Source organism: Stegostoma tigrinum, chromosome 45 (genome assembly GCF_030684315.1).
Source record: "Stegostoma tigrinum isolate sSteTig4 chromosome 45, sSteTig4.hap1, whole genome shotgun sequence".
Lineage (NCBI taxonomy): Eukaryota > Metazoa > Chordata > Chondrichthyes > Orectolobiformes > Stegostomatidae > Stegostoma > Stegostoma tigrinum.
The window spans coordinates 3,328,965-3,353,262 of NC_081398.1; the positions used below are offsets into that span (position 1 = coordinate 3,328,965).

At 44.7% G+C, this 24,298-nt stretch overlaps 1 protein-coding gene across 2 annotated transcripts in view; it reads right to left on the reverse strand.

Moving 5' to 3' along the window:
* Positions 1 to 17,144: 17,144 nt before the first annotated feature.
* hsd20b2 (hydroxysteroid (20-beta) dehydrogenase 2) overlaps positions 17,145 to 24,298 on the reverse strand; it is a 43,095-nt gene continuing 35,941 nt past the window's right edge. For both annotated transcript variants that reach the window (XM_059642563.1, XM_048524080.2), the window contains 3 exons: positions 23,403 to 23,468; positions 19,363 to 19,512; positions 17,145 to 18,813 (listed from right to left, as the gene is read on the reverse strand). In XM_059642563.1, the coding sequence (XP_059498546.1) occupies positions 18,682 to 18,813; positions 19,363 to 19,512; positions 23,403 to 23,468 (348 nt within the window). In that variant the 3' untranslated portion in view covers positions 17,145 to 18,681. The remainder of the gene's footprint in view (positions 18,814 to 19,362; positions 19,513 to 23,402; positions 23,469 to 24,298) is intronic.

Consider the following 24,298-nt stretch of genomic DNA (forward strand, 5'->3'; position numbering starts at 1 on the left):
GGATGTTAAAGTGACGGAAACTTGGTTGATAAGACATGTGGAATAACTAGTCAAGAGAAAGAAGGAAGCTTGCTTAAGATTGAGGAAGCAAGTATTGGACTGGGCTGTAGAGGTCTACAAGGTAGCCAGGAAGGAACTGAGGAATGGACTTAGGAGAGCTAGAAGCAGGTATGAGAAAACCTTGGCGGGTAGGATCAAGGAAAACCCCAAGGCCTTTTATACTTACGTGAGGAACAAGAGGATGGCCAGAGTGAGGGTAGGGTAATCAGGGAACTTGTGCATGAAGTCAGAGTAGATAGGCGAGGTCCTTAATGAATACTTTGCTTCAGTATTCACCAGCGAGAGGGAACTTGAAGTTTGTGAGGACTGCACGAAACAGGCAGATATGCTCAAACAGGTTTAAGTTAGGAAGGAGATATGCTAGAAGTTTTGAAAAACGCGAGGGAAGGTAAGTACCTTGGGCGAGATGGGATGTACCCGAGATTTCTACAGGAAGAGATTGCTGCCCCTTTGGCAATGATCTTTGTGTCCTCACTGTCCCCTGGAGAAGTACCAGATGATTGGAAGGTGTTCAAGAAAGGGAATAAGGTTAATCTTGGGAATTACAGACTGATCAGTCTTTCTTCTGTGGTGGGTAAATTATTGGAGTGGATTCTGAGACATAGTATTTATGATAATTTGGAAAAGCACAGTTTGATTAGAAATGGTCAGCATGGCTTTGTGAGGGGCAGGTCATGCCTCACAAGCCTTATTGAATTCTTTGAGGATGTGACAAAACACATCGATGACGGCAGAGCAGTGGATGTGTTGAGCATGGATTTTAGCAAGGCTGTTGATAAGGTTCCACATGGTCAGCTCATTCAGAAAGTAAGGAGGAATGAGATTCAGGGAAATTTGACTGCCTGGATACAAAACTGGCTGTCCAATAGAAGATTGAGGGTGATCGTCGATGGAAAGTATTCAGCCTAGAGCTCGGTGACCAGTGATGTTCCGCAGGGATCTGTTCTGGGACCTCTGGTCATTGTGATCTTTATAAATGACTTGGATGAAGAAGTGGAAGGGTGGATTAGTAAGTTTGCCAATGACACAAAGGTTGGTTCAGTTGTGGACAGCGAGGAGGCTGTTGTGGGTTGCAATGGGACATTGACAGGATGCAGTGCTGGGCAAAGAGGTGGCAGATGGAATTCACCCTGGAAAAGTGTGAAGTGATTCATTTTGGATGATCAAATTTGAATTCAGAACATATGATTAATGGCAGGATTCTTGGCAGTGTGGAGGAACAGAGGGATCTTGGGGTCCACGTCCATAGATCCCTCAAAGTTGCTACTCAAGTTGATAGGGTTGTAAGGAAGGTGTATAGTGTGTTGGTTTTCAATGGCAGGAGAATTGAGTTGAAGAGATGCAAGGTTATGCTGCAGCTCTATAAAACTCTGGTAAGACCATACTTGGAATATTGTGTTCAGTTCTGGTCACCTCATTTTAGGAAAGATGTGGAAGCTTTAGAGAGTGTGCAGAGGAGATTTGCCAGGATGCTGCCTGGACTGGAGGGCAGTTCTTATGACGAAAGGTTGAGGGAACTAGGACTTTTTCATTGGAGCGTAGAAGGATGAGAGGTGACTTGATAGAGGTGTACAAGATGATGAGAGGCATAGATAGAGTGGATAGCCAAGAGACCTTTTCCTGGGGTGGAAATGACAGTTATGAGGGTGTATAATTTTAAGGTGATTGGAGGAAGGTATGGGGAGATGCCAGAGGTCGGTTCTTCACACAGAGAGTGGTGGGCGTGTGGAATGCGCTGCCGGCAGTGGTAGTGGAGTCTGACCCTTGGATAGGCACACGGAGGATAGCAAAATTTAGGGTATGCAGAGTGGTTAATCTTAGCATAGTAGATCAGCTCAACATCGTGAGCCGAAGGGCCGGTACTGTGCTGTACTTTTCTATGTTCTAGGAGTCAGACTCAGGTATCCATGTATTTCCAGATATTCAGAACAGTTAAAATAATAAGTTACCTCAGTGAGAGAGTATAAATTAAAACCTTCCAGACCAATTGTGCTTGGTTAGAACTCTGCAAGTCATTAAAAGACTGAGACAGTCTAAGCTCTCAGTTGTGAGAATATTTCAGAAAGAAAGATTTGACAGCTCACAAGCCAGAGACTGAGAAGAAGCTGTTAACCAAACTTGTAAATTTGATAGGGAAATAAAATTTCTCAGGATTTTGATTATCTGTGAAGCAAGTGTTGAGCAAAAGATGAGATTTTTGTTTATAGTCTTTCAACCTGTTATATTTAGATAGCTTGGTTTGTTTTATTTTATTTTTAATTCTTGTGTAATAAAGCTTTGTCTTGTTATTGAAACTGGAATTGGTAGGAAAATAATGCGGCAGATCTGGTAAGATAAAACCTCTGAAAAACTTGACGTAACTTGAGATAACAAGGTGTGGAGCTGGACGAGCACAGCAGGCCAAGCAACATCTCAGGAGCAGGAAGGGTCTAGGCCCGAAATGTCAGCTTTTGTGCTTCTGAGATGCTGCTTGGCCTGCTGTGTTCATCCAGCTTCACACTTTGTTATCAAGCATCGTTTGGGGCCTGTTTGAGATCCATCCTACCATGGTAGTGTCATCAGCAAACTTGGATATGGAGTTTTGGTGGAATTTGGCCACGCAGTCATGAGTGTACACGGAGTACACTAAGGGGCTGAGTACGCGATCCTTCAGGACACCAGCATTGAGGATTATGGTGGAGGACATGTCACTTGTTTTTCAGATTGTAGACTATGGTCAGGAAGTCGAGAATCCAGCTAGTGTGTAGGGAGCTGAGATGTAAGTCTGGGAGTTTGGAGAAGAGTCTGTTGGAATTAGTGTTGAAGGTGGAGCTGTCGTCAATACAGCTCATATCCCTCTCCATGACTTTTACTATAGCCATGGAGAGGGATAGGAGCAGACGGTATGGGAAAGTATTTAATTGTGGGAGGGGGAATTACAATGCTATTAGGCAGGAACTGTGGAGCATAAATTGGGATCAGATGTTCTCAAGGAAATGCATGACAGAGATGTGGAGGTTGTTTCGGGAGCAGTTACTAGAAGAACTGGATAAGTTTGTCCCACTGAGGCAAGGAAAGGATGGTAAGGTGACGGAAACTTGGTTGATAAGACATGTGGAATAACTAGTCAAGAGAAAGAAGGAAGCTTGCTTAAGGTTGAGGAAGCAAGTATTGGACTGGGCTGTAGAGGTCTACAAGGTAGCCAGGAAGGAACTGAGGAATGGACTTAGGAGAGCTAGAAGCAGGTATGAGAAAACCTTGGCAGGTAGGATCAAGGAAAACCCCAAAGTCTTGTATACTTATGTGAGGAACAAGAGGATGGCTAGTGTGAGGGTAGGGTAATCAGGGATAGTGAAGGGAACTTGTGCGCGGAGGCAGAGGAGGTAGGCGAGGTCCTTAATGAATACTTTGCTTCAGTATTCACCAGCGAGAGGGATCTTGAAGTTTGTGAGGACTGCACGAAACAGGCAGATATGCTCAAACAGGTTTAAGTTAGGAAGGAGATATGCTAGAAGTTTTGAAAAACGCGAGGGAAGGTAAGTACCTTGGGCGAGATGGGATGTACCCGAGATTTCTACAGGAAGAGATTGCTGCCCCTTTGGCAATGATCTTTGTGTCCTCATTGTCCCTTGGAGAAGTACCAGATGATTGGAAGGTGTTCAAGAAAGGGAATAAGGTTAATCCTGGGAATTACAGACTGATCAGTCTTTCTTCTGTGGTGGGTAAATTATTGGAAAGGATTCTGAGAGATAGTATTTATGATAATTTGGAAAAGCACAGTTTGATTAGAAATAGTCAGCATGGCTTTGTGAGGGGCAGTTCATGCCTCACAAGTCTTAGTGAATTCTTTGAGGATGCGACAAAACACATTAACATAGAACATAGAAAAGTGCAGCACAGTACAGGCCCTTCGGTCCACAGTGTTGTGCCGTGGAATATTCCTAATCCAAAAATAAAATAACCTAACCTACATTCCCCTCAATTCACTGCTGTCCATGTGCATGTCCAGCATTCGCATAAATGTCACTAATGACTCCGCTTCCACGACTACCACTGGTAAACTATTCCATGCGCTCACAACTCTCTGGGTGAAGAACCTCCCTCTGACGTCTCCTCTATACCTTCCTCCTAACACCTTAAAACTATGACCCCTCGTGGCAGTCAATCCTGGCCTGGGGAAAAGTCTCTGGCTATCGACTCTATCCATGCTTCTTATTACCTTGTACACCTCAATCAGGTCACCTCTCTTCCTCCTTCTCTCCAGAGAGAAAAGTCCGAGCTCAGTCAACCTCTCCTCGTAAGACAAGCCCTCCAGTCCAGGCAGCATCCTGGTAAACCTCCTTTGCACCCTCTCCAAAGCCGCCACATCTGTCCTATAATAGGGTGGCCAGAACTGGACACGATATTCCAAGTGTGGTCTCACCAGGGTTTTGTAGAGCTGCAGCATAACCTCGCGGCTCTTAAACCCGATCCCCCTGTTAATGAAAGCCAAAACACCATATGCTTTCTTAATAACCTTATCCACCTGGGTGGCAACTTTGAGGGAGCTATGCACTTGAACACCAAGATCCCGCTGTTCCTCCACAGTGCCGAGAATCCTGCCTTTAATCCTATATTCAGCATTTAAGTTCGACCTTCCAAAATGCATCACTTTGCGTTTATCCAGGTTGAATTCCATCTGCCATTTCTCAGCCCAGCTCTGCATTCTGTCAATGTCTCGCTGAAGCCTGCAATAGCCCTCGATACTATCAACGGCACCTCCAACCTTTGTGTCATCAGCAAACATACTAACCCACCCCTCAACCTCCTCATCCAAGTCATTTATAAAAACCACAAAGAGCAGAGGCCCAAGAACAGAGCCCCGTGGGACACCACTCAGCACTGACCTCCAGGCAGAATACTTACCGTCTACAACCACTCTCTGCCTCCTGTCAGCCAACCAATTATGAATCCAGACAGCCAAATCACCCTGTATCCCATACCTCCTGACTTTATGAATGAGCCTGCCGTGGGGAACCTTATCAAATGCCTTGCTGAAGTCCATGTACACCACATCCACTGCTCGACCCTCGTCAACCTGTCTCGTGACTTCCTCAAAGAACTCAATAAGATTTGTAAGGCACCTCACAAAGCCATGCTGACTCCCTTTAATCACACTACGCTTTTCTAAATAGTCATAAATCCTATCCCTCAGAATTCTTTCCAAAACCTTGCTTACCACAGACGTAAGACTGACTGATCTGTAATTTCCAGGGATTTCCCTCCCTTTCTTGAAAAGAGAAACAACATTTGCCTCCCTCCAATCTTCTGGTACGACTCCCATGGAGGAGAGGAAGCAAAGATCTTCGCCAGCAGCTTAGCAACCTCCTTTCTCGCTTCCCGGTGCAACCTAGGATAAATCTGGTCTGGCCCTGGGGACTTATCAATCTCATTAATGAAGGCAGAGCAGTGGATGTGTTGTGCATGGCTTTTAGCAAGGCTTTTGGTAAGGTTCCACATGGTCGGCTCATTCAGAAAGTAAGGAGGCATGGGATTCAGGGAAATTTGACTGCCTAGATACAAAACTGGCTGTCCAATAGGAGATAGAGGGTGATAGTAGATAGAAAGTATTCAGCCTGGAGCTTGGTGACCAGTGATGTTCCGCAGGGATCTGTTCTGGGACCTCTGGTCATTGTGATCTTTATGAATGACTAGGATGAAGAAGTGGAAGGGTTGGTTAGTAAGTTTGCCAATGATACGAAGGTTGGTTCAGTTGTGGACAGCGTGGAGGGCTGTTGTGGGTTGCAACGGGACATTGACAGGATGAAGAGCTGGACAAAGAAGTGGCAGATGAAATTCAACCTGGAAAAGTGTGAAGTGATTCATTTTGGAAGGTCGAATTTGAATTCAGAATACATGATTAATGGCAAGATTCTCGGCAGTGTGGAGAAACACAGGGATCTTGGGGTTGATAGAGTTGTAAAGAAGGTGTATAGTGTGTTGGCTTTCATCGGCAGGGGAATTGAGTTTAAGAGATGCAAGGTTGTGCTGCAGCTCTATAAAACTCTGGTTAGACCATACTTGGAATATGGTTTTCAGTTCTGGTCACCTCATTGCAGGAAAGATGTGGAAGCTTTAGAGAGGGTGCAGAGGAGATTTAGCAGGATGATGCCTGGACTGGAGGGCAGGTCTTATGAGGAAAGGTTGAGGGAACTAGGACTTTTTTCATTGGAGCGAAGAAGGACGAGAGGTGATGTGAGGTTTACAAGATGATGAGAGGCATAGATAGAGTGGATAATCAAGAGACTTTTTCGTGGGGTGGAAATGACAGTTATGAGGGGACTTAATTTCAAGGTGATTGGAGGAAGGTATGGGGAGATGCCAAAGGTAGATACTTTACACAGAGAGTGGGCATGTGGAATGCGCTGCCAGCAGCGGTCATAGAGTCAGATACTGTAGAGACCTTTCAGCGACTCTTGGATAGGCACACGGACGATAGTAAAATGTAGGTTATGCAGTGTAGTTGATCTTAGTAGGATAATAGGTCGGCACAACAGCGTGAGCCGAAGTGCCGGTACTATGCTGTATGTTCCTATGTTCCAGGAGTCTGGCGCAGGTATCCTTGTTATCCAGATATTTAGTGCAATTAAAATAATAAGTTACCTCAGTGAGAGAGTATAAATTAAAATCTTCCAGACCAGTTGTGCTTGATTAGAACTCTGCAAGTTATTAAAAGACTGAGACAGTCTAAGCTCTCAGTTGTGAGAATATTTCAGGAAGAAAGATTTGACAGCTCACAAGCCAGGGACTGAGAAGGAGCAGTTAACCGAACCTGTAAATTTGATAGGGAAATAAAATTTCTCAGGATTTTGATTATCTGTGAAGAAAAGATGAGTTCTTTGTTTATAGTCTTTCAATCTGTAATATTTAGATAGCTTGGTTTGTTTTACTTTATTTTTAATTTGAGTGTAATAAAGTTCTGTTTTTTTGTTGAAACCAACTCTGAACCCTTGTGTGCTTACGTTTAGTGCAAAATTACCATGTTGAATCGTAAATAAATAAAATATGATCTATCAGACATGATTTCATTCTGGGATCTCCCTTTGCTCGTAGTAACATCGTCCGGGATCGTAATACATTAGAAGTAACTGGAATTGAAATGGCTGATGTCACAATGGAACAAGCAGATAAGTTTGTCTACTGAGGAAAACGACAACAGAAAATAGCTGATGTGATGCAAAAGTAAAAGGAAAGAGATATCCAAAAGTAATTTTGTGAAGATGGGAATATGTGTTAACAAAGAAAACTCAAGCTTTGTAACAAGGAAAAATATTCATGACGTATTACATTCAATGAACTTCACTTGTCCAAGTTTGTTGAGGCACACAAGAAAGATCTGTAGAAGAAATGGTGACCTTGAAATGCGAACGCTAAAACACATGTGAAAAATCCAGTAAACAGATTACAAAAGACAAAATATGTGGTGCTCAAAACAGTAAGAAAATAAAGAACTCTAAAAAGTTGGTTGCAGATGATTTATAATGGATGTGCAATGTTGCTGCAAAACAGACAAACATACCATGACAGTTTAAGATAACAAAGTGTGAAGCTGGATGAACACAGCAGACCAAGCAGCATCTCAGGAGCACAAAAGCTGACGTTTCAGGCCTAGACCCTTCATCAGAGAGGGGGATGGGGAGAGGGTTCTGGAATAAATACCATGACAGTTTTCCTGGCAAGGAAATTTCCTGGTTATGTGCAGTTGCAGCAATAGAAGCATAAGAAAAGAGTGGTAGAATTGGGCCAAAGTGTTAGCACATATAGCCTGACCTAGAGAGAAGACTGTGTATGACCTCTGTGCAAAACATTGCAGCCTCTGAATGGAGATTAAAGTCACTGATGCTAACTCCTAAGTTTTTCATCTGTGCAATTTATAAAACATATTCTTTAACCTCTGACACCATGTTTAATGGAATTCTGCTAGTGGTCGTGCAAATTGTCTCCAAACTCTTAACAAGAGGTCAGCAGGTCTTTAGAAAAGTGTTGCCCAATCCATAACCTCAGATTAGCAAATGGCTAACTGAGAACTTCAAATGTGGGCAACTGTGTTTTGATTAATAAGCAAAATGAAGTGATGAACATCCTAATTGGAAAATTGTTGCGATCACATTGAGCTCACAAACAGTAAAATGATAATTCAGTTAAGAGACAAATGTTGTTCATTACTCGGGGATGAGTTGGCTGGACAGCAGAGGGCTGTGAAGAGGTTGATTGGCGGTTGGGGTGAAGATTTTCATCTGTACAGTCACCACAACCAGAAGGAGGACCTCAGGAAGACACCCTCCTACCTCGAGCGACCATAAGCATCCATTAAAGAGTTGCGAAGATTTGCATCACTGCAGTCACCATTATCAACTAGTGGTATATGGAGGGGATGTTGTCAAGGGCCAGTTAAACCTCAAATCCTACTTCAGTATTTCCCTTCCAACCTGTAACCAAACAAAAGCCACTGTAATGACTACAGGCTGAGGGAAAGTTAGTGGTCTTGCCCTATTGCAGATGACTCCAAGGGAGAGAGCTGATCAGTGAGTATAGGTAAGGCAGTTAAGTCCTTACAACTTATAGTTTATAGTATAAATATAGCTTATAGTACTTTTTTTGATTTCTAATATGTAAGGGTAGTACGTGGACCAGGAAAGAAGGGCCATAGATCACTGGAATTGATTTAATCTGATATAATGTTCTCTCCAAGGTTTAATTTAAAGAGGTAAACCATGGCAGGAGAGCTCAAAGTCTTGGTTTGCTCCTCTTACTCCATGTGACAGACCGGGGACAGTTCTGGTCCCCTGGGTCAGCATGTGTCCTGGAAGTGTCTCCAACTACAGCTCCTAGAAGCTTGAGTTTCAGAGATGGAGTGGAGGCCGGAGGCATAATTATAGAGCATCTGTGAAGCAGAAGAGTATTCTGGGTAGGACGTATACAGAGGTTATCACACCACAGGCTCAGACTCTGCAGGCAGGAAGGGAATTGGTGAGCACAAGACAGAGCAAGAAAGATAGGCAGGTAGTGCAGGAATCTGAGATAATGGGAACTGCAGATGCTGGAGATTCCAAGATAATAAAATGTGAGGCTGGATGAACACAGCAGGCCAAGCAGCATCTCAGGAGCACAAAAGCTGACGTTTCGGGCCTAGACCCTTCATCAGAGAGGGGGATGGGGGGAGGGAACTGGAATAAATAGGGAGAGAGGGGGAGGCGGACCGAAGATGGAGAGCAAAGAAGATAGGTGGAGAGGGTGTAGGTGGGGAGGTAGGGAGGGGATAGGTCAGTCCAGGGAAGACGGACAGGTCAAGGAGGTGGGATGAGGTTAGTAGGTAGCTGGGGGTGCGGCTGGGGGTGGGAGGAAGGGATGGGTGAGAGGAAGAACCGGTTAGGGAGGCAGAGACAGGTTGGACTGGTTTTGGGATGCAGTGGGTGGGGGGGAAGAGCTGGGCTGGTTGTGTGGTGCAGTGGGGGGAGGGGATGAACTGGGCTGGTTTAGGGATGCAGTGGGGGAAGGGGAGATTTTGAAACTGGTGAAGTCCACATTGATACCATATGGCTGCAGGGTTCCCAGGCGGAATATGAGTTGCTGTTCCTGCAACCTTCGGGTGGCATCATTGTGGCAGTGCAGGAGGCCCATGATGGACATGTCATCAAGAGAATGGGAGGGGGAGTGGAAATGGTTTGCGACTGGGAGGTGCAGTTGTTTGTTGCGAACTGAGCGGAGGTGTTCTGCAAAGCGGTCCCCAAGCCTCCGCTTGGTTTCCCCAATGTAGAGAAAGCCGCACCGGGTACAGTGGATGCAGTATACCACATTGGCAGATGTGCAGGTGAACCTCTGCTTAATGTGGAATGTCATCTTGGGGCCTGGGATGGGGGTGAGGGAGGAGGTGTGGGGACAAGTGTAGCATTTCCTGCGGTTGCAGGGGAAGGTGCCGGGTGTGGTGGGGTTGGAGGGCAGTGTGGAGCGAACAAGGGAGTCACGGAGAGAGTGGTCTCTCCGGAAAGCAGACAGGGGTGGGGATGGAAAAATGTCTTGGGTGGTGGGGTCGGATTGTAAATGGCGGAAGTGTCGGAGGATAATGCGTTGTATCCGGAGGTTGGTAGGGTGGTGTGTGAGAACGAGGGGGATCCTCTTGGGGCGGTTGTGGCGGGGGCGGGGTGTGAGGGATGTGTCGCGGGAAATGCGGGAGACGCGGTCAAGGGCGTTCTCAATCACCGTGGGGGGGAAGTTGCGGTCCTTAAAGAACTTGGACATCTGGGATGTGCGGGAGTGGAATGTCTTATCGTGGGAGCAGATGCGGCGGAGGCGGAGGAATTGGGAATAGGGGATGGAGTTTTTGCAGGAGGGTGGGTGGGAGGAGGTGTATTCTAGGTAGCTGTGGGAGTCGGTGGGCTTGAAATGGACATCAGTTACAAGCTGGTTGCCTGAGATGGAGACTGAGAGGTCCAGGAAGGTGAGGGATGTGCTGGAGATGGCCAAAATCCACAAACCTGCCTGCCCTGGTCGACCCATCGTCTCAGCCTGCTCCTGCCCCACCGAACTCATCTCCACCTATCTGGACTCCATTTTCTCCCCTTTGGTCCAGGAACTCCCCACCTATGTCCGTGACACCACCCACGCCCTCCACCTCCTCCAGGACTTCCAATTCCCTGGCCCCCAACACCTCATATTCACCATGGACGTCCAGTCCCTGTACACCTGCATTCCGCATGGAGATGGCCTCAAGGCCCTCCGCTTCTTCCTGTCCCGCAGGCCCGACCAGGCCCCCTCCACCGACACTCTCATCCGCCTAGCGGAACTCGTCCTCACACTCAACAACTTCTCTTTTGACTCCTCCCACTTCCTACAGACTAAGGGGGTGGCCATGGGCACCCGCATGGGCCCCAGCTATGCCTGCCTCTTTGTAGGTTACGTGGAACAGTCCATCTTCCGCACCTACACAGGCCCCAAACCCCACCTCTTCCTCCGGTACATTGATGACTGTATCGGCGCCGCCTCTTGCTCCCCAGAGGAGCTCGAACAGTTCATCCACTTCACCAACACCTTCCACCCCAACCTTCAGTTCACCTGGGCCATCTCCAGCACATCCCTCACCTTCCTGGACCTCTCAGTCTCCATCTCAGGCAACCAGCTTGTAACTGATGTCCATTTCAAGCCCACCGACTCCCACAGCTACCTAGAATACACCTCCTCCCACCCACCCTCCTGCAAAAACTCCATCCCCTATTCCCAATTCCTCCGCCTCCGCCGCATCTGCTCCCACGATAAGACATTCCACTCCCGCACATCCCAGATGTCCAAGTTCTTTAAGGACCGCAACTTCCCCCCCACGGTGATTGAGAACGCCCTTGACCGCGTCTCCCGCATTTCCCGCGACACATCCCTCACACCCCGCCCCCGCCACAACCGCCCCAAGAGGATCCCCCTCGTTCTCACACACCACCCTACCAACCTCCGGATACAACGCATTATCCTCCGACACTTCCGCCATTTACAATCCGACCCCACCACCCAAGACATTTTTCCATCCCCACCCCTGTCTGCTTTCCGGAGAGACCACTCTCTCCGTGACTCCCTTGTTCGCTCCACACTGCCCTCCAACCCCACCACACCCGGCACCTTCCCCTGCAACCGCAGGAAATGCTACACTTGTCCCCACACCTCCTCCCTCACCCCCATCCCAGGCCCCAAGATGACATTCCACATTAAGCAGAGGTTCACCTGCACATCTGCCAATGTGGTATACTGCATCCACTGTACCCGGTGCGGCTTTCTCTACATTGGGGAAACCAAGCGGAGGCTTGGGGACCGCTTTGCAGAACACCTCCGCTCAGTTCGCAACAAACAACTGCACCTCCCAGTCGCAAACCATTTCCACTCCCCCTCCCATTCTCTTGATGACATGTCCATCATGGGCCTCCTGCACTGCCACAATGATGCCACCCGAAGGTTGCAGGAACAGCAACTCATATTCCGCCTGGGAACCCTGCAGCCATATGGTATCAATGTGGACTTCACCAGTTTCAAAATCTCCCCTTCCCCCACTGCATCCCTAAACCAGCCCAGTTCATCCCCTCCCCCCACTGCACCACACAACCAGCCCAGCTCTTCCCCCCCACCCACTGCATCCCAAAACCAGTCCAACCTGTCTCTGCCTCCCTAACCGGTTCTTCCTCTCACCCATCCCTTCCTCCCACCCCCAGCCGCACCCCCAGCTACCTACTAACCTCATCCCACCTCCTTGACCTGTCCGTCTTCCCTGGACTGACCTATCCCCTCCCTACCTCCCCACCTACACCCTCTCCACCTATCTTCTTTGCTCTCCATCTTCGGTCCGCCTCCCCCTCTCTCCCTATTTATTCCAGTTCCCTCCCCCCATCCCCCTCTCTGATGAAGGGTCTAGGCCCGAAACGTCAGCTTTTGTGCTCCTGAGATGCTGCTTGGCCTGCTGTGTTCATCCAGCCTCACATTTTATTATAGTGCAGGAATCTACTGTGACCATTCCCCTGCAAAATAATATACCACTTTGGATACTGTTGAGGGGAATGACGTCTCAGGGAAAAGCAGCAGCAGCCAAACTTGTTGCACCACAGTTGGCTCTGTTACAGAGGCAGGGGGGTAAAAAGTGTGCCAAGGCTATTGCGAAAAACAAGAGCGAGACAAACAATGTTAAAAAGACAAGCTTAAAGGCTTTGTGCCTTTATGCGCACAGCATTTGCAATGAAATTGGTGAACTAATTGTGCAGATAGATGTAAACGGTTACGATATAATTGAGATTACTGAGACATGGCTGCAGGGTGACCAGGCATGGGAACTGAATGTCCCACGGCATTCAGTATTTAGGAAGGACAGGGCAAAAAGAAAAGGTGGTGGAGTGGCATAGCTGGTTAAAGAGGAAATTAACACAATAATGAGAAAGGATATCAGCTCTGACAATGTGGGGTCTGATTGGGTTGGGTTGAGGACTACAAAGAGGCAAAACACATTTGTGGGTGTCATATATAGACCCCCAAATGGCAGTGGTGATGTTGGGAATGGCATTTAGAGATTCATGTGATAAGAGAATATTGATTATCATGGCGATTTTAATCTGTACCTAGATTGGGCAAATCAAATGAACCACAGTGCCATGGAGGAATTCCTGGAGCATATACAAAATAGTTTTCTTGACCAATATGTGGAAGAACCGATGAGAGAGTAGGCCATCTTATAATGGGTACGGTGTAATGAGAAGAGAATCACTGCCAAACTAGCTGTGAGACCCCTTGGGGATGAGAGACCATAACATGATAGAATTTTTTTATCAAGATGGAGAGTGAGGTAGTTGATTCAGAGACGAGGGTACTGAATCTTAATAAAGGATACTATGAAGTTATGAGGTGTGAGTTGGCCTTGATAGATTTGGGAGAACTACTTTAAAGGGATGACCGTGAATAGGCAATGGCAAACGTTCAAGGAATGCATAGTGGAACTGCAACAATTGTTTATTCCTGTCTAGTACAAAAACAAAATGGGTAGAGGGCCAATCCATGGCTTCAAAAGGGAATTAGAGATAGCATCTGATCCAAGGAAGAATACAAATTGGCCAAGAAAAATAATATGTCTGAAGATCGGGAGCAGTTTAGAATTCAACAAAGAAGGACCAAAGGATTGATTAAGTGGGAAGTACAGTACGAAAGGAAGCTTGCAGAACACATTAAGACTGGCACTAAGAGTTTCTATAAGTATGTGAAGAGAAAGAAACTGTTGCAGACAAATGTATGTCTCCTATAGACAGAAACGAAGCATTGTATAATAGGCTACAAAGAAATGGCTGAGCAACTGAATACATACTTTGGGTCTGTCTTCACAAAAGAAGACACAAATCAGATACCAGAAATGTTGGAGAATGCAAGATTTAGTGAGAGGGAAGGATTGAGGGAGATTGATATTAGTAGAGAAATGGTGCTCGGAAAATTGATGGGATTGAAGATGGATAAATCTCCAGGGCCTGATAATCTATGTTCTGGAGTATTTAAGGAAGTGACTGTAAAAATAGATGCATTGGTGGTCATCTTCCAGGATTCTATAGAATCTACAACAGTCCCTGCAGATTGGAAGGTAGCTATTGTCACTCCAATATTCAAAAAGGAAAGTCGAGAGAAAACAGGGAATTATAGACCAGTAAGCCTAACATCAGTAGTGGGGAAAATTCTCAAATCCATTAGCAAGGACTTTATAACAGAGCGTTTGGAAGCATGGCAGGATCAGCATGGATTTATGAAGGGGAAATATGCTTGCCAAATCTGTTGGAATTGAATGAAGATGTAACTGGTAGAGTTGACAAGGGGGAGCCAGATGATCTGCTATACTTAGATCTGCAAAAAGCATTTGGAAGTCCAACATAAGAGGAGAGTGTATTGAGATGTATAGAAAACTGGCAGAGAGGAAATGAAGAGTAGGAATTAGTAGGTACATTTCAGATTGGGAAGCAGTAACTGGTGGGGGGGCACGGGGATCATGCTGGGACACCAGCTACTCATAACATATATTAATGATCTAGATGAGGGAACAAAATGTAACATCTTAAAGTTTGCAGATGATACCAAGTTGGGTGGGAAGGTGAACTGTGACAAGGATGCAGAAATCCTTCAGTATGACCTGAACAGGTTGGGTCAGTGGTCAAATCAATGGCAGATGCAGTATAATTTGGACAAATGTGAGTTTATTCAGTTTGGAAGCAAAAACAAGGTGGCACATTACTACTTGAATGGCTGTAAGTTGGGAGAGGTGTGTGTGCAGTGGTCCTTGTGCACCAGTTGCTGAAGGTAAGCAGCAGGCAATAAAGAAGGGAAAATGGAATTTTGGGTTTCAAGTACGGGAGCAGGGATATTTTGTTGTAATTATACAGGGCCTTGGTGAGATCACACCTGGAATATTGTGTGCAGTTTTGGACTCTTGCTTTCAAGGGAATGCAACAAAGGTTTACCAGGTTGATTCCAGGGATGGAGGGACTGACATATGACGAGAGATTGACTGGATTAGGATTGTTTTTACTGGACTTCAAATGAATGGGCAGAGGTGGGGAGCTCTTATATAGACTTATAAAATTCCAACAGAAATAGACAGGGTAGATGCAGAGAGGATGTTCTGAATGGTGGGTGTGACCAGAACTAGGGGTCACAGTCTGAAGATTTGGGGTAGACTATTTAGGATGGTGATGAGGAGACTTTTCTTCACCCAAAGAGTGGTGAGCCTTTGAATTCATTGTCACAAGAAGTAGTTGATGCCAAAGCATTGAGTGTATTCAAGGGGCGGCCAAGTATAGCTCTTGGGGCAAATTGGATCTAAGGTTACAGAGAGAAAGCAGGATTAGACGACTGAGTTGGATGATCAGCCATGATCATGACGAATGGCGGAGCAGGTTTGAAGGGCCAATTGACCACCTCCTGCTCCTATCTTCTATGTTTCTATAGACAGTTGGTTTGCAATTGGTAGTGACGCCAACTGTGTGTGTTCAATTCCTGTACCGTAAGATTACCCAGAAGTTCCATCATTTTCATCCTTGCCTGAGGCATGGTGACCCTCAGGTTAAACCAGCACTAGCCTCGTCTCTCAAATGAAACAGCAACCTGTGGTCACCTGGGACTACAGTGATTTTACTTACTTTACAGTGGTATTAGAGAATGGTCTAGAAAGTCTTGCAAAATCAAGATTCTGGAAACTGTCAAGCATTCACAGATTTATTCAATATACAGCACTTTATGTGAATTGTAAGAATTTCAGTGTGCACACTCATACTTTACTTGCAATCACTCTTTATTACAGTGGGATTCAACATTTGACAGTTATAAGCATAATAATTGATTGATCAAACCTTTGAATACATAACTTATTGCAACATGCTACTTCTATACTTTAAGTTGACTACCAGTTATTAATTTAAAATGACTTCTATAAAACATGCCTAATCAAGTCTAATCATGCCTCACTCAGCAGTTCCATTTTGCAGCTGTATGGAATTTATGAACAACAGAGATATACGACTGACGGTTGAGGCCAAAGCAACTCAACCTTATTTTTCTTTCGACTTTCTGTCCTTCTCAAGGTTAGCGGAACAACTTTAAATTATGTTGTGCCAAATCAGATTACTTTAAGATCAAAAAGTTTATCATTTGCTATTTCAAAATATGTATTCTTCCCTGGAGCTTTAATAAAAGGAGAGAATTTTCTCCATCCTTCAAATCTAGTTAGTCAAATCAAGCCATGTGAACAGATGACCTCGCCTTGTTCATCCACAACCATGAGTGTGAAACTAATCACAATTTGTGTTCAACTTAATGCTGGAATGCATTCGGAAAAGTTGCCCTTTGAGACTTGATAAGGTCAAGATTCAGGTTTCCAAAGGCACCAATTTGTTGATTGGCTTAAAAATCTCACTGAGCAATAGACACCTTGAGAGAAGTGACAGATGAGGTTCAGAAAGTATCTGCTCATGATCAGATTATAGAGAAGGAACTATTAACTGTTTTGATGGCACCACGATGTGCAACTACATGGCATCCGTAAGCATAATATAAATAGATTTTAAGAAGAATAACAGTAGTCAGTATGGGAAAGGATTCTGGTATAATTTAGGGATTACAATTATTACTCTGTCATGCTTTGCACAGAGAACAAAAACAATTAATACACAGTTTTCAAAAGCTAGTGGATAGGTACAAAAGTCATTGAAAGAATGTTGGCCTTTGTGTTCCAGCCTTCTTGAAATAAAGGAATAGGTGGTGTGTGACAGTTGTACAAAGCTTAGCTTCTATTTAAAGAATTGCAATTTGTTCTGGACATTGGTTCTCAGAAAGGATAGATCTGTGCAGTATAGAATAAAACTGTCTCTACAGATTTTCCTTCAAATATTCCCAGGGCAGGATACAGCATGGATGAGAAAATAAACTCATTTCCTTTGCAGAAACTTCATCATTTATTAATGAAGTGGTCCTCCTTTGGCCTCAACCGTCAGTCATATATCTGTGTTGTTCACAAATTCTAGATAGCTGTAAAATGGAACTGGTGAATGAGGCATGATTAGACTTAATTAGGCATGCTTTACGGAAGTCATTTTAAATTAATAACATTTATAACATAGTGATAAACGCATGACTATTACATTAAATGCCAGAAAGTTGTTCAACACACATCTATCAACTTCTGCAACAGGATGCAGAACACACAATTTCACATTAGATAACAAGCCAATTGCAACATTTGATTACTTTTACAGTCCTCTTGTAAGGCATTGTTCCAGGTAACCTTGCACAGCCTGCAATTTTTCTGATTGTTTCCTGCACTTGTAAGTTTAGAAACTTACAATTTAATAAAATATAAGAATTGTCTTCTGCTTATCTGAGACAATTTAACTAATTTTGTGCTTTTAAACATTCGTCTGAAATTCCGAGGAGTTAAATGGATAATGTTAAAGATGTTGCTAAATCATAAACACCAGATGATAAGAGAACCGCACAATGACGATATTGGAGAAGAATAAAATTGCATACTCCTCCCCCACCACCAAATTCCCTTCAAATCATGCTGCAACTATGAGAGATAATGGGAACTGCAGATGCTGGAGAATTCCAAGATAATAAAATGTGAGGCTGGATGAACACAGCAGGCCAAGCAGCATCTCAGGAGCACAAAAGCTGACGTTTCGGGCCTAGACCCTTCATCAGAGAGGGGAATGGGGTGAGGGTTCTGGAATAAATAGGGAGAGAGGGGGAGGCGGACCGAAGATGGAGAGTAAAGAAGATAGGTGGAGAGAGTGTAGGTGGGGAGGTAGGGAGGGGATAGGTCAGTCCAGGGAAGACGGACAGGTCAAGGAGGTGGGATGAGGTTAGTAGGTAGCTGGGGGTGCGGCTTGGGGTGGGAGGAAGGGATGGGTGAGAGGAAGAACCGGTTAGGGAGGCAGAGACAGGTTGGACTGGTTTTGGGATGCAGTGGGTGGGGCAGAAGAGCTGGGCTGGTTGTGTGGTGCAGTGGGGGGAGGGGACGAACTGGGCTGGTTTAGGGATGCAGTAGGGGAAGGGGAGATTTTGAAACTGGTGAAGTCCACATTGATACCATATGGCTGCAGGGTTCCCAGGCGGAATATGAGTTGCTGTTCCTGCAACCTTCGGGTGGCATCATTGTGGCAGTGCAGGAGGCCCATGATGGACATGTCATCTAAAGAATGGGAGGGGGAGTGGAAATGGTTTGCGACTGGGAGGTGCAGTTGTTTGTTGCGAACTGAGCGGAGGGGTTCTGCAAAGCGGTCCCCAAGCCTCCGCTTGGTTTCCCCAATGTAGAGGAAGCCGCACCGGGTACAATGGATGCAGTCTACCACATTGGCAGATGTGCAGGTGAACCTCTGCTTAATGTGGAATGTCATCTTGGGCCTGGGATGGGGGTGAGGGAGGAGGTGTGGGGACAAGTGTAGCATTTCCTGCGGTTGCAGGGGAAGGTGCCAGGTGTGGTGGGGTTGGAGGGCAGTGTGGAGCGAACAAGGGAGTCACGGAGAGAGTGGTCTCTCCGGAAAGCAGACAGGGGAGGGGATGGAAAAATGTCTTGGGTGGTGGGGTCGGATTGTAAATGGCGGAAGTGTCGGACTATGATATCTTTTGTTTACTCTTCCACTTCTCTACTAAAGGCTTTCTCCTTTCAGCAAGTTTCTTCATATTATTTATGTTGAACTGGGTCAGTCGGAGCCATCCTGGAAACAGCCTTTCGAAGAAGAAATGCTAGACAAACAAACAGTTTTAAAAACAAAAAAAAACTTAGCAGGATGAACTGACATCTGGTTCCAACACAATCCCTACTCCCTCCTTTCACATACAAACAATATAGAGCACGTCCTTCTACTTGTGAAACCTACAAATTAGGACTGTTGCTTGTAGTTTCTTAATTCTGCTAAGATTTATCACTATTTAGATTTGGTACAACGAAGCAGGGTAATCATTTTATGTTTCAAAGACTGGAATGTGGGAGTGTCAAATGTCAATCACTGCTTCAAAACAAAGCTCACTTCAATTCCTTAATTGACATGCTCCGGCCAAGATTATGATTCTTTCCATCCCCTGTAGTGTCAGGAATAACTATAAATGTAGAGAACAAGGTGCTAAATTCTACCAGTCCATCCAGTAGTATTTAGTGTTGTCCTATCATGTGACATTTTCATTTCACCCAGTAATCTCCCTGCCTCCCCAGACCAATTGATCTTTGCTTAGCTGTTCCAGAATACCTTGCATAAAATGGCCAACGTACACTTCTGCTGTTAATTTAGCATTTACCTGCAGGGCGTGGGACAAGCAGCCATTTGTCTTCTCTCTCAGCCCAACAGTATTCAGAGCTTCCCGGGCATAGTCATCAGCTTGCTTCACAAAAATATTGATTTCTGCATCATGTGTCAAGTTGGTGGAGACGAAGAGAGGCAACACAGTCTGAAAAAAATGGTTAGACTCGGGGCATATCTTTAAACGTACAAATTAGGACTGTTGCTTGAATTTTCTTAATTCTGCTGAGATTTATCACTATTTAGATTTGGTACAACGAAGCAGGTTAAATATTCAATTACTCCAATCATACTTTGGCCAAACTCAGACTTGCACTCATCAAAACTCCATATCTTCACTCACACCAAGTTCTATTCATGCATCACTGCTGACCTCACTGACGTACATTGAGGTGTTGCTTGACCTGGAGCCAAAATTTAAGATTCATTTTCTCATTTATAGATCTCTTGCTAGTCTTGCTGCCTCCTGATCTAACTTCCTCCAGTCCTATAAGTTGGTTATTTCTGCATTCCTCCAATTCTGACTCTTGCGCATCCTGAATTTCCCCTCAAAAATGAAGTTGCTAGAAAAGCTCAGCAAGTCTGGCAGTATCTGTGGAGGAGAAAACAGAATTAATGTTTTGGGTCCAGTGACCCTTCCTCAGAACTGATGGAGCCTGGGAAAACGTCAGTTTATATGCAGAAAATAGGGAGGTGGGTGGGGTAGGGAATGAATGACAGGATAGACCCCAAAAAAAGAGAGAGACAGTTGGACAGACAAAGGAGTTGCTAACGATCAGCCTGGGAGGGTGAATAATGGTGAATGGGAACTGTTTGTGACTAACGCCAGGGGGTGTGTAGTGGCAGCTATGTGGTAACAAGGCCTAGTGTGTGGGGTGGGTTGCAGAGACATGGGGGAGTTTAGGCCCAAAATTTATTGAACTCAATATTGAGTCCGGAGGCCTGTAGGGTCCCCAAGCGGAAAATAAGGTGTTGTTCCTCCAGCTTGCGCTGGGCTTCACTGGAACACTGAAGCCAGCCAGAGATTTGGCCAAGGAGCAATGTGGTGCATTGAAGTGGCAGACAACAGGTAGTTCAAGGTCATTTTTGCAAGCAGAACTTAGATGTTCTGCGAAGCGGTCAACAAGTCTACGGTTCGTTTCCCCAGTGTAGAGGACACCACATTGTGAGCAACGAATGAAGTAGAGTAGATTCTTGGAAGTGCAAGTGAAGTATTGCTTCACCTGGAAGGTATGTTTGGGCCCTTGGATACTGGGGAGTGAGGTGGTAAATATGCAGGTGTTGCACCTTCGCCTGTTACAGGGGACGGTGTCGTAGACCTGTGGGGAGGTGTGGGGGGTGAGGAAGCATGAACCAGGGTGTTCAAGGTGGGGGGAGGGGAATATGTGTCTGGTGGTGGCATCTTGCTGGAGGTGGTGGAAATGGCATCCGACGATCTTCTGGAAGTCGATGCTGGTGGGATCGTAGGTGGGGATAAGGGGAATCCTGTCGCTATTGCCCTCGCTGTTCCATTGCTAGTCAAGTCTACCTCCCTCTTTTATTCAAGACACAGGGCGGCAAGGTGGCTCAGTGGTTAGCACTGCTCCCTCAATGCCAGGGACCTGGGCTTGATTCTGCCCTCGGGGCTGTCTGCAGGGAGTCTGCACATTCTTCTTTTGTCTGTACGGGTTTCCTCCAGGTGCTCTGGTTTCTTCCCACAGTCCAAAGATGTGCAGGTTAGTGGACTGGCCATGCTAAAATGCCCCATACTGTGCAGGCTAGATGGACTAGCCATGGGAAATGCAGGATTATAGGGTGGAGAGGAGGGTCTGGGTGGACTGTTCTTCAGAGGATTGGTGTTGACTTGATGGGTTGAATTGCCTCCTTCCATACTGTAGGGATTCTACAAAGACGTGCTTTAAAAATCTTCCTCTTTGACTAAGCTTTTGGATGTCTGACCAAATAGATCTTCCCAGGTATTGCACTTGATAAAACTCGTGTGAGGTGCTTTGGGGTGTTTTATTATATTATAGGTGCTGTATAATGCATGTTATCATCTAACTCATGATCAACGGTATTATTTGAAATTTCACCAGCTGGTAACCTAACGGAAAATATGATGTGCATTTGATCAAGCATAAAGCAGCATTTGCAATAGCATGGACTGGATGAAAATGAAGGGGACCTTTATGTTGTTGAGACATTCCCAAACACTAACACTTATTTTGAAGTATGAATTATGGCTAGACAAGCAAACATATCATTGCCACAAATATTCAATTCAATAAATGACCAGTTGAGGTTCTGCGGAAAAGGTCACAACCTGAACTGTTAACTCTGATTTTTCTTCACAGACGTTGCCAGACCTGCTGAGCTTTTCCAGCAATTTCTGTGTTTGTGTTGGAAATGACCAGTTGATCTGTTTTTAATAGTATTACCCAACTGAAAGCTGTTGGCCAGGACACCAAGCAAACTACCTATCTCCCTATAAATGGTGACAAACTGAATGGGTGATGAACCTTCAGTTTAACATCTCATCTGAAAGACAGCACTGGTGATAAAGCATCACTCCCTCAGCATTGCTCCAGTCTGTATTATGTATTTGAGTGAAATAGGGTTTGTATCTCAATCTCCCAACTCAGGATAAATTTACTATCAACTGAGCAAATGCTTCTGAGTGTGATGGTCAAGTGACACTTTTTCTTTGAAAATGATTCATGTGGGCATCACTGACTAGAGAATATGTATTCTGATCCTTAGCTAACCTTGAAACACATGGAGAGAGGGTATAGACGCATTTTAAGGGATATTAGGAAGGAGGTTCCAAAATTTTGACCGAACAAGACTGATGGATTAGTGACATAATTCCTTATCAGGATGATGTGTGGCTTGAAGGAGAACTTGCAGGTGCTTGTGTATTTGTTGCTGTCATCCTTCCAGTTGGCAGAGGTCACAAGTTTGGAAGGTACTATTGAGGGACACTTGGTGGCTTTTGTTTGAGATTCAGAACAGAAACAGCCTAATCAACCCAACTGGCCTATGCCAATTCATGGTCCACAAAAGCTTCTTCCCACCTTAACTCACCTAACCATAACAGCACATCAACCTAATGTTGACATAGAAAAACTTTTCTCCTATCAAGATAGATACTGACTTAAGTCCTAGTCATCCAGCTAATCACCGATCTCAAACACACCAGGGTTATTCTCTCTTCAACATCTTTGCCCTGCCTGAAATGGGTCAGAAACCCATAAGTATCAAGCTTGTGGTATGAAAACAAAGACAGTCATACCAAACTCAAATGTTAACTCTGTTTCTGTCTTCAGAGATGGTGCCAGACGTGCAGAATTTTTCTTAACATTCTATTTGTTTCAGATTTCCAGCATCTGAAACATTTTGCTTTTGTCCTCATAAATAACAAGCCATATATGAACCCTGGCAGATGGTGTCACTGGACTAATTTAACGGCCATAAATTTTTTTTAAAAGTTGCATTATGTATTATAACCCTGGTGAATTTAAAGTGCTTTGCAGCCAATTTAATACTTTTGAAATGATAGACACTATTGTAATGAATGGAAATATAGCAACGAATAGCAGGTTCCCACAAACAGTGATAAGATAAATTGCCAAATATCCTTGGTTATTGATAATGTTTTGGGGTTAGGTATTGTTGAGGATACCAGGGAGATTTCCTCTGTTGTCTTTTCAAAATAGTGACAACATACCTTATGAGCAACCTAGAGGGCAGACTGTGTCTGTTATAAATCTTATCTAGAAGATACCATCTGAAAAAGGACTGCACTGGAGTGTATGTGCAATAAAGTTCAATTCTTCAAAACGGAGCTCAAAACCACAACCTTCTGATGTTCATCTAGTGCCATCAGCTCAAAATAAATTAGATGAAGCATCACTATGTGATATTAGTCAAAGTATGAGTCGCTATTTTGGGCACCTGACAATACTAGTCATCCTCTTAGTTGTGGACACTGTTCTGCAATTCTAATCTTACCTTGAGCATTCTCAGTCACAGCCAGAACAGCAATTCACTTTGTTATACCTGTACAATAATCCCATTTGGCTTATACTCTGCATTCAGTGCTTGAGAAAAGAAATCAACAAAGACCTATGGGGAGTAAGAAGTAAAATTAGAGTCTGAACTGTCCATTCTATTTCCCTATGACCCTCTTCATTTGTCATACAGAACATTCAAGTCATGCTAAACCTGTACAAAATGCCTGGTTTGTGTCCATCTTGAGAAGAATATCAAGGCATGGGGAGAACATGCAAATTTACTAGAATCTGGAACAATAGACCTCGACTGTAGAGAGACTGGAAGAGATGGGATTATTCACCACAGAACAGAGAAGCACAAAGGCAGAATTAACTGAGATGTTCAAGTTTATGACAGTAGACAAGGAAAAACTGTTTACTCTGGCAGGCAGGTTGATAGCCGGGGGCGTAAAAGGACAATTGTCAAAAAATTCAGATGAGACAAAAAAAATGCATGTAGGTGTGATCGGGAAGAATGGTGGAAGGTTTACTTTAAACCTTTATAAAAGTAAGTGACATGGAAGCGTAAACTTTTCAGACCTATCAGAAAAAAAAGACAGGTGGACCAGGACAAACTAGAAAACTCTTTCAAGACCCAGCATTTGGATTGAGTGGCCTCCTGATATATTCTAAGATTTTATGATTATGATTCTGATTCAGTCAATGATACTTATACTCAACAAAAACGATTATAAATGATGGGTTTACTGCACAGTCTCAAAACTGGGGAACATTCACTGAGCATCTGTAGTCTGTTAAAGAAATAATGGGAACTGCAGATGCTGGAGAATCCGAGATAACAAAGTGTGAGGCTGGATGAACACAGCAGGCCAAGCAGCATCTCAGGAGCACAAAAGCTGACATTTCGGGCCTATACCCTTCATCAGAAAAGGGTTGGGGAGA